At 43.4% G+C, this 7,795-nt stretch overlaps 1 protein-coding gene across 1 annotated transcript; it reads right to left on the reverse strand.

Annotated features, from left to right (window-relative positions):
- Positions 1–442: 442 nt before the first annotated feature.
- Positions 443–6,049, reverse strand: LOC124294791. Its single transcript, XM_046741942.1, has 4 exons — positions 4,942–6,049; positions 3,910–4,102; positions 844–3,482; positions 443–729 (listed from the first exon to the last, which is right to left on the reverse strand). The coding sequence occupies exons 1-4, from the start codon at positions 6,047–6,049 to the stop codon at positions 443–445; spliced, it is 4,227 nt and encodes a 1,408-aa protein (XP_046597898.1).
- Between the last annotated feature and the right edge of the window lie 1,746 nt (positions 6,050–7,795).

The raw sequence follows: 7,795 nt of genomic DNA on the forward strand, positions 1-7,795 counted from the left end.
TGGCGGTGGCATCAGGTAAAGGGATGGCGTCCAGGAATTTTGTCAAATTGCATTGTATTGTCAAGAGATATTTGTTGTTCGATTTAGTAAGGGGTAGAGGTCCAACAATATCTAATGCCACTTTGTCAAAGGCCTCTGCGGGCGTGTCAGTGATTGCCATGGGTAATTTTGTTTTGATCCTGACTAGTTTTTTCCTCTGGCAACTGCCGCAAGATCTGATGATATTTTGAATTTGCTTTTTCATATTTGGCCAAAAATATTTTTCTCTTATTTTATTGAAAATTTTTGTAACGCCTTGGTGTCCTCCGATCAGTGACTCGTGGTACTCTTTGATCATGTCTTCGCGTAATCGTTCGTCTGGTATAATTGTAGTATTTCTACAAAGTGTTACTCGAATGTCTGAATCCGCAAAAATGTGATAAATCAGTTTTTTAAAGATAGATCATAGAATATCATCAACTCCTGGTCCTGACATGGGGAATGATATGGACCGAATGTCTAGTCCGGACAAGATAATCCTCAAGTTAACTAACGTGTAGAAAATGTCGTCAAGTCTGCCCGGGTCTGATTGACGTGGTTTCACTACGAGGGTAAATATGTATTTGTTGTTTTTCAACCGAGTTTTAATTACGTCGGATATTTCTGGATTCTGGTTTTGAAAGGATTCCATGCTTACTAGATTTCCGTCTATCAACTGTTTTTCTAGTCCTTCTGTCCAACCACAATTAGCTGATACGAAATGAGCGTAATTGTCGCACAACATGAGAAGTCCGTCATTAGTTTCGGTTACGTTGGGTGTTGGTAATATGTCATTTTGATTTTGTATGAAGTAATCTAAGCAACAAAAGTTGTCATTGTCAATATGGGGGCGGTCCGGTTTTCGCTCTTCGGGATTCTCGCGACGTTGTGAGCCTAAAGGTGGTAGCGTTGCCGTAGGTACAACGGAGGCATCGCTATCCGTGTCTTCAACAGCTGACTCCGGATCATGTGTCACGGAGTCACTCTCCGAGATATCAGTTGGGTAGCGCGAGGGAGTAGAAACCGAAGCATGTCTTGGAGCTGACCTAGTGCCGGTCCGACGCATTGGCCGACGAGTTACAGGGGGAGCAGGGATTCTGGGTGTTGATGCGTCTGCTTCAGATTCAGAAGATGTCGAGTCATAAGTCGGGTTTTGATAATTACAAATAGTGATCTTTATGTCGGAGTCTTTAAATATGTAATGGATCATCCGATTAACAAGGTTCCAGTCTAACTTATCTAAGCCGCAGCCTAGTCTTGGAATCGAGAGCGATTTGACTTTGTCTTGTTCTAAGCAATTCTTTAGATTTACTAGGGCGTTGAACAGTGTTTCTTCAGTTGGTTTCTGGTAGTGGTATTTTTTGGTTACTAGATTGTAAATGAGGCGGTTACCATGTGGCAGTGTCAATACGTTCGTTACTTCAGGGTCTAGTTGTTGTAGTTGATCTCGGGTGATTATTTTCCTATTGATTAGTTGTCCCGCGACTCCTCGTGATGTCTTGCAGTCTGCCGAGATGCAGTGGGCTAGGTTATCTTGTCTGTCGAGGAGATTGGCGCGTATCTCTTGAATAAATTTACTATGCGTTAATGGTAGGTGGTTAAGATCTGTTACGAATTCCGTGAATCGAGGGGCGTAATTTCGTCCTTTACTGGTAGTGGCTTCGGGTGTCGGCTTATTCAGTGTGTCGGACTGTTCTTCACGTATTTTAACACTACGACCCTGGGGCTTACCGGAGTTTTGGTGTGATTTACATGAGGTGAGTGGTTGAACTCGTTCCGTAGTTTGCTTGATCGTTTTATCGACCACGATCGGTGCCTCCGTTGCGCTGCTATTGTCAGTCATACTGGCACTTGAGTCAGAGGTAACAGTAGAAGTCGAAGTGTCTTGTAATGCTTTGTTTCGTCTTCGTGGGGAAGGGCTGGTGGATTCATGTGCAGATCCATGCGCTTGTATTGGGTGTTGGTCTACATGTTTCATTCGTTTGTGAGCGCCGGTAGATGAAGATAGCGTATCCGGTTCGCGAGCACGTGTTGGGTGTTGGTGAGCTATTTTGGTGCGTTTGTGAGCGCTGGTAGACGAAGATAGCGTATCTGGTTCGCGAGCACGCGTTGGGTGTTGGTGAGCTACTTTGGCGCGCTTGTGGGCGTCAGTAGATGAGCATTCTGTATCGGGTCGTGGCCGTTTTGAGGTAATAGGTAGAATTCGGAAAGAGTCGCTAGGTGGATTTCTGGATAGCGCGTCCGCGTTAGAGTTCGCTATTCCTTTTTTATGTTTTGTGACGTACGAATATTCTTCCAACTTCAGTCTCCAGTGCATTAAACGAGAAGTCGGGTCCCGTACGTTTTTGATCCACTTTAGTGGTTCGTGGTCTGTTACCAGAGTGAAGGTTCTACCGTAAAGATAAGGACGAAAATGTTTGACGGCATAAACGACTGCTAAGAATTCTTTTTCGGACACCGAGTAATTGATTTCGGCCTTTTGTAACACCCTCGATGCATACGCGATTGGTAAATCCTCGCCATCTTTGTCTTGACTAAGTATTGCTCCTATTGCATACTTTGAAGCGTCGGTTGTTAGGACGAAGGGTTTTTCGAAATCTGGATACTGCAGTATTGGTTCTCGACACAGACTATCGCGTAGTGTTTCGAACGCAAATTGATGTTCTGCTGTCCATAGGAAAGGGCTATTCTTCTTTAGCAAATTATTAATAGGTCTAGCAATTTTTGAAAGGTTAGGAATGAATCTTCGGTAGTAGCCTATCAAGCCTAAAAATTGTTTGATCTGTTTAGGATTCTTGGGAACTGGGTAGTTTTTTATTGCTGATATCTTCTCCGGATTAGGTTTCAATCCATTTTGAGTGATGACGTGACCTAGGTATGCTACTTCTTTACGCAGAAATTCACATTTATCTGGCTGCAGGGTTAGTCCTGCATCAGACAATCTCTTCATGAGTTTCCGAAATTTGGTTTCGTGCTCCTCCAAGGATCGGGAGTAAATGACTATATCATCCAAATAGACAAACATATCTGTACCCTGTAATCCCGATAGAACCTGATCTATTAGACGTTGAAAGGTGGATGGGGCATTTTTTAAGCCAAATGGCATTCTAGTATATTCGAAATGGCCGTGAGGAGTCGAAAAAGCGGTCTTTGCGCTGTGATCGGGATCCATTGGGATTTGGTGGAACCCGGAAGCCAGGTCGAACGTTGAGAAATATTTTGCGGAACCTAGCTGATCTAGGATATCGACGATATTTGGTAGCGGATAAGCGTCGCCAATGGTTTTTTCGTTCAGTTTCCGGAAGTCAATGACCATTCGCCACTTCTTTTCGCCTCTAGCATCTGATTTCTTGGGGATGGTCCAGACCGGAGAATTATAAGGAGATGAAGAATGTGTGATAATGTTCTGATCCAGGAGTTTGGTCACTTGTTTTTGTATTTCGTCTTTGTGTACTCTTGGGTGTCTGTATTGTTTGGTATGAATTGGTGCGTCATTGGTAGTAGGGATCGTATGGCTGACTAAGTTTGTATGTCCCAGGGTGTCACCCGGGAGGAAAAATAAATGGTTGAATTCGATAGCAAGATTAACTATTAATTGTTTTTCTTCGTCGTTCAAATGATCCAATCGTAACTTTTCTTTCAAAATCTCAAGGCGTCTCGAATCGTAATTTGGGAATGTGGGAAGAATGCGATTCTCGATCCTTTTTTTTTTCGTGTAAGACCTGTGCTAGTAAGACCTGTCCGCTGCTTGCAGTACTTGTGTGCGTTAGGTGTGTTTTTGCACTGAGCGTGGCGGTGCTCGCGAGTTCATCGACTTCTTCTAGTGTTACGACTGGTCTTCTTATTTCCACAGCTGATTCGTTGGAATTTATTGCATAAACGTAAGCAAACCCTTGTTGGTTGGTAACCAGGGCCTGTCCCAGGAATATGTTAGCGCCTACTTCCAACTGTTCTATGAATCCCGTTTTTACAGAGGGATTCGAAATTTTTAGTGCAATCACTTGAGCCGTTCGTGGTGGTATCAATATGTAGTCTTCGTTTAGGAGTTTGAATGGTTTGCTAGTATTGTTCGGTATTATTTTTTCTGTATCGAAAGATATCGTTGCATTTTCGTTCCGTAAAAATATCGATCCTAAGATTCCGTCTTCTTGTATCGGAAACAGATCGTCGACTATATGGAATATATGAAGGTTGTCACCGATTCGAATGCTAGTTGTTCCTATTACTTTTATTGGCTCATGTATAGCACTGGTAACGTGGATCTGACCTTCGAGTAATTTACACGGAACATGCGGATGTATTGCTCCGAGTTTAATTATGTTTACATCAGCACCGGTGTCAACTATAAATGTGCTGGGTTGTCGTATGAGTTCACCGGTGGTTATTCGAACCTTCGGTGTTTGTGTGACAGATGTTATGAGGATACGCGGTGGTGTTTTTGTGTTGGTTGTATGCCTGTTAAAGGGAATAACGCCGGTTTCGCGAGAGATAAGGTAGTTGTTTTTGAAACAGATAGTCGCCTTTTCCGAACGTAAAAAGTCTGCACTTAGTATACCGTCCTCGATGATAGGGAAGGAGTTATCGACAAGATGGAATTCGTGGCGTGTATTAGCTAACTCGATGTAGAGACTTCCTATTGTTCTGATGGATTCTTCCGTTATCCCTGAAATCTGCCTAATGTCCGTCTTTGTGACGTGGACTCTTGGGTCGATTTTATCGATTTTTAACAAATTAATATTAGCGCCAGTATCTATTATTAGTGTCACGTACCCATTCAAAGACTGCGGGCATTGTGTTCGAATCTGTGGAGGGCCAGATTCTAATTGTACGGAGCTGACATTTGGTTTGGACGCTGCTCCGGTTTGAGGGAGGTCGATGCGTCCGCGCGGCCGTCCCTGAACTCGTTTAAATGGCTCGCGTTACCTGAATATTCGCGATGTTGCTTTGCTTCGTATGAAGCCTCCGGGTGGACGCCTGTATCGCAATTCTCGTTCGAGTAGTCTTGTGTTACGTAATTAACCCTGAAGTTCGATCGTGAAGGATTTGGTGTGTTATACTGTTGTGAGCGTTGACTGTCATTTCGCGTCTGGTCTAAAGGTTGGTTTGTCGGGTCTCTTGCTCGATATTGGGTATTGGGATTGTTCTGTTGTTGACGATTAGTGTTATTTTGGAAAACTCTTGAATTTTGTTGGAATTTTGGATTCTGGGGATATTGGGACCGATTTGAGCGGCACTTATCGTTTGAGTGGCCTTTGCGACCACACTGCGTGCAAGTTGTGTTGTTGCGCTGCCTCGTTCTGCACTCTTCTATACTATGACCTGCCTTCTTGCAGTATCTACACACTACTAATAGGGAAGGTTGTTCAGGACAATATTTATCGATGTGATCGGTTAATTTACATATACTACATTTTATATGGTTTTGTGTTTCGTAGTTAGTATCACGGTATGAGGCTAGTTTAAGTCTATCTGACAATAGTTTTTCAGTCTTGGTGGCCGTGTCTATAGCCATTTGTAGGGTTTGTGGATTCTCATGAGCTACTCTTATTTCTAATTCGTCTAGTAATCCTTTGATAAATCTTAGTCTTGCGGTCTCTTTGATATTTTTCTTTAGCACTTGAGCATCACTGATAGATTCTGAGGCATCTATTGATTCGCACGCTTGTCTTAACAGATGTTTTATTCTAGCACCGTAATCTAGAACACTCTCGTTTCGCCTCTGTGCCGATTGTGCGAGGTCTAGCTGGATATCTGGGAGGTGTTGTTTAGACGCGTAGGCCTGTTTTAGGCAGTATAGCAAATCTCGAAGAGAATCCGGATTATCTGACTCTATATATTTACTCGCGTCGCCTTCGATTTTCGTGCGAATGAGTGTGGAGAATGAATTCAGTTCTCTGGCTAAGACAGCTTGTTTTGCGCATTCTACTTTAGTTATGAATTCGGATACGGGCATATTAGTGCCATTGAACGTGGGAATCAGAGCTAATGCATCTTTAAGAGGCAGGTGCGGAAAAGTGCCTTCGGTAGCCATGTTGTAAATTTTAATCTAGGATTTGTCGACTTACAAGGTGAAGATGAAGAGGAGGAACGGAATAAAATGTTGCATTCTTCCGTGAGGGTGTTGGTCCAGCGATTTCGTGTCTGTAGCCGGTGATGACGTCGGTGTGCGTTGTGTCGTACTAGAAGTCGTGAAGAATGAAGATGTCGTCGTAGTAGCAGCAGGAGATAGTCTTTCAGTAATATCGATTTGGAGATACGGATTTGTCTGTGACGTTCGTGTGAATCAGAGATCGTTGATTGCGTTAACGTAGAATATGGCTTTCAGAGTGTCTTCAACACTATCACACAGTGGTATTACTTTTCTATTAACATCACTGAGCTCGCACACTTCAGAACCGGTCTATCAGATGGCACTTCATGCGTAGCACATACGTAAAATAGTATCACTGGATTTCCGGAAAGCGAAGGCCACCGCTGCCACCAATGTTACGTCCGTGGGTAGAGTTTACTCCAGAGCGGAAGGAGTAACCTGGTTGGCTTCGCTTTTACGTTACAGGTCAACCGGAAATCAGGATGGGATTGAATAAACTGGAGTATGTTGATATGTCGATTACAAGTTTATTCCGTAGAATATGAGATAGCGGTCGGAATGAGTTGTGTGTTGCGAAAAGATATATATGAAGGCGAGATGTGGAATTGTCGAGTGTCAGAATAGGAGTGTCCCTCGAGACGTGAAACGGACGGGTGCAGAAAAGGTGTCACAAAGCTAGGAGTAGGGAATGGAATTTGAAGAGTAAGCGTGATAGTGAATAGCGTGAGACTACGTAGAGATAAGAGGACAGGACAGAGACCATGAGATTAATGTAAGAACTGTGGGAGAGTTAGCGAGTAGGAAAAATAGAGAGAAGTGGTATGCTGGACGTAACATATTCTTAGGTGTCGGCCAAGAAGAAACCTTCTCTATTTTGGATGGGTCGGTCTTCACACCTTGTGCTGAAACGATATGTCCGACAAAGCCTACTTCTTTCTGGAACAGATGGCATTTTTTCGGGCTCATTTTTAGGCCTGCTTGCTTCAGCCTAGCGAAAACTTGTCTGAGATTTTGAACTTCTTCTTCAAAGTTCTTGCCAAAAACGATTATATCGTCTAAATAAACGAGGCATATTTTGCCAGTGAGCCCATGGAGAACAGCCTCCATCATTCGTTCAAAAGTAGCCGGGGCATTACTCAAACCAAACGGCATAACCTTGAACTGCCATAATCCTCCTAAACCCGTTACAAGAGCTGTTTTTTCTTTATCTAGAGGATCCATTTCGACCTGCCAGTATCCGCTCTGAAGATCTATGGTGCTGAACCAAGTTGCACCAGCTATCAGGTCGAGTGTTTCGTCGATTCTGGGTAGAGGGTAAGAATCGTCCTTCGTTATATCGTTCAGCTTCCTGTAATCGATACAAAATCGTTTGGATCCGTCCTTTTTGTTAACAAGGACGATTGGTGAGGCCCAGGGACTAGACGATGGTTCAATTACATCGTTCTTCAGCATGTCTTCTACAAGCTTCTTTACCTCTTCTCGGGCGTTGAGAGCGAGTCTTCGAGGAGCTTGTTTTATTGGCGAACTCTCTCCAACGTCGATCTTGTGCTTGACAGAAGTACGTCGGCCCTTATCACCACTATCTTTGGCGAAAGAATCTATAAATTCTAGCAAAAGAGATTTAAACGATTCTACCTGAGCTGAATTTAACGAAATCGAAGATTTCTCAACAAGGCTCTGTAAATG

This window comes from Neodiprion lecontei, chromosome 5 (genome assembly GCF_021901455.1).
Source record: "Neodiprion lecontei isolate iyNeoLeco1 chromosome 5, iyNeoLeco1.1, whole genome shotgun sequence".
NCBI lineage: Eukaryota > Metazoa > Arthropoda > Insecta > Hymenoptera > Diprionidae > Neodiprion > Neodiprion lecontei.

What these genes read in the sequence shown, in the direction of transcription:
- LOC124294791 (XM_046741942.1), bottom strand. Translation starts at nt 6,049, where the DNA reads ATGGCTACCGAAGGCACTTTTCCGCACCTGCCTCTTAAAGATGCATTA. An exon ending in CTGGTTACCAACCAACAAGG is followed by an intron (nt 3,483 to 3,909) that starts GTTTGCTTACGT and finishes CAAACAATACAG; the next exon opens with ACACCCAAGAGTACACAAAG. An exon ending in TATTGACAATGACAACTTTT is followed by an intron (nt 730 to 843) that starts GTTGCTTAGATT and finishes ATTTCGTATCAG; the next exon opens with CTAATTGTGGTTGGACAGAA.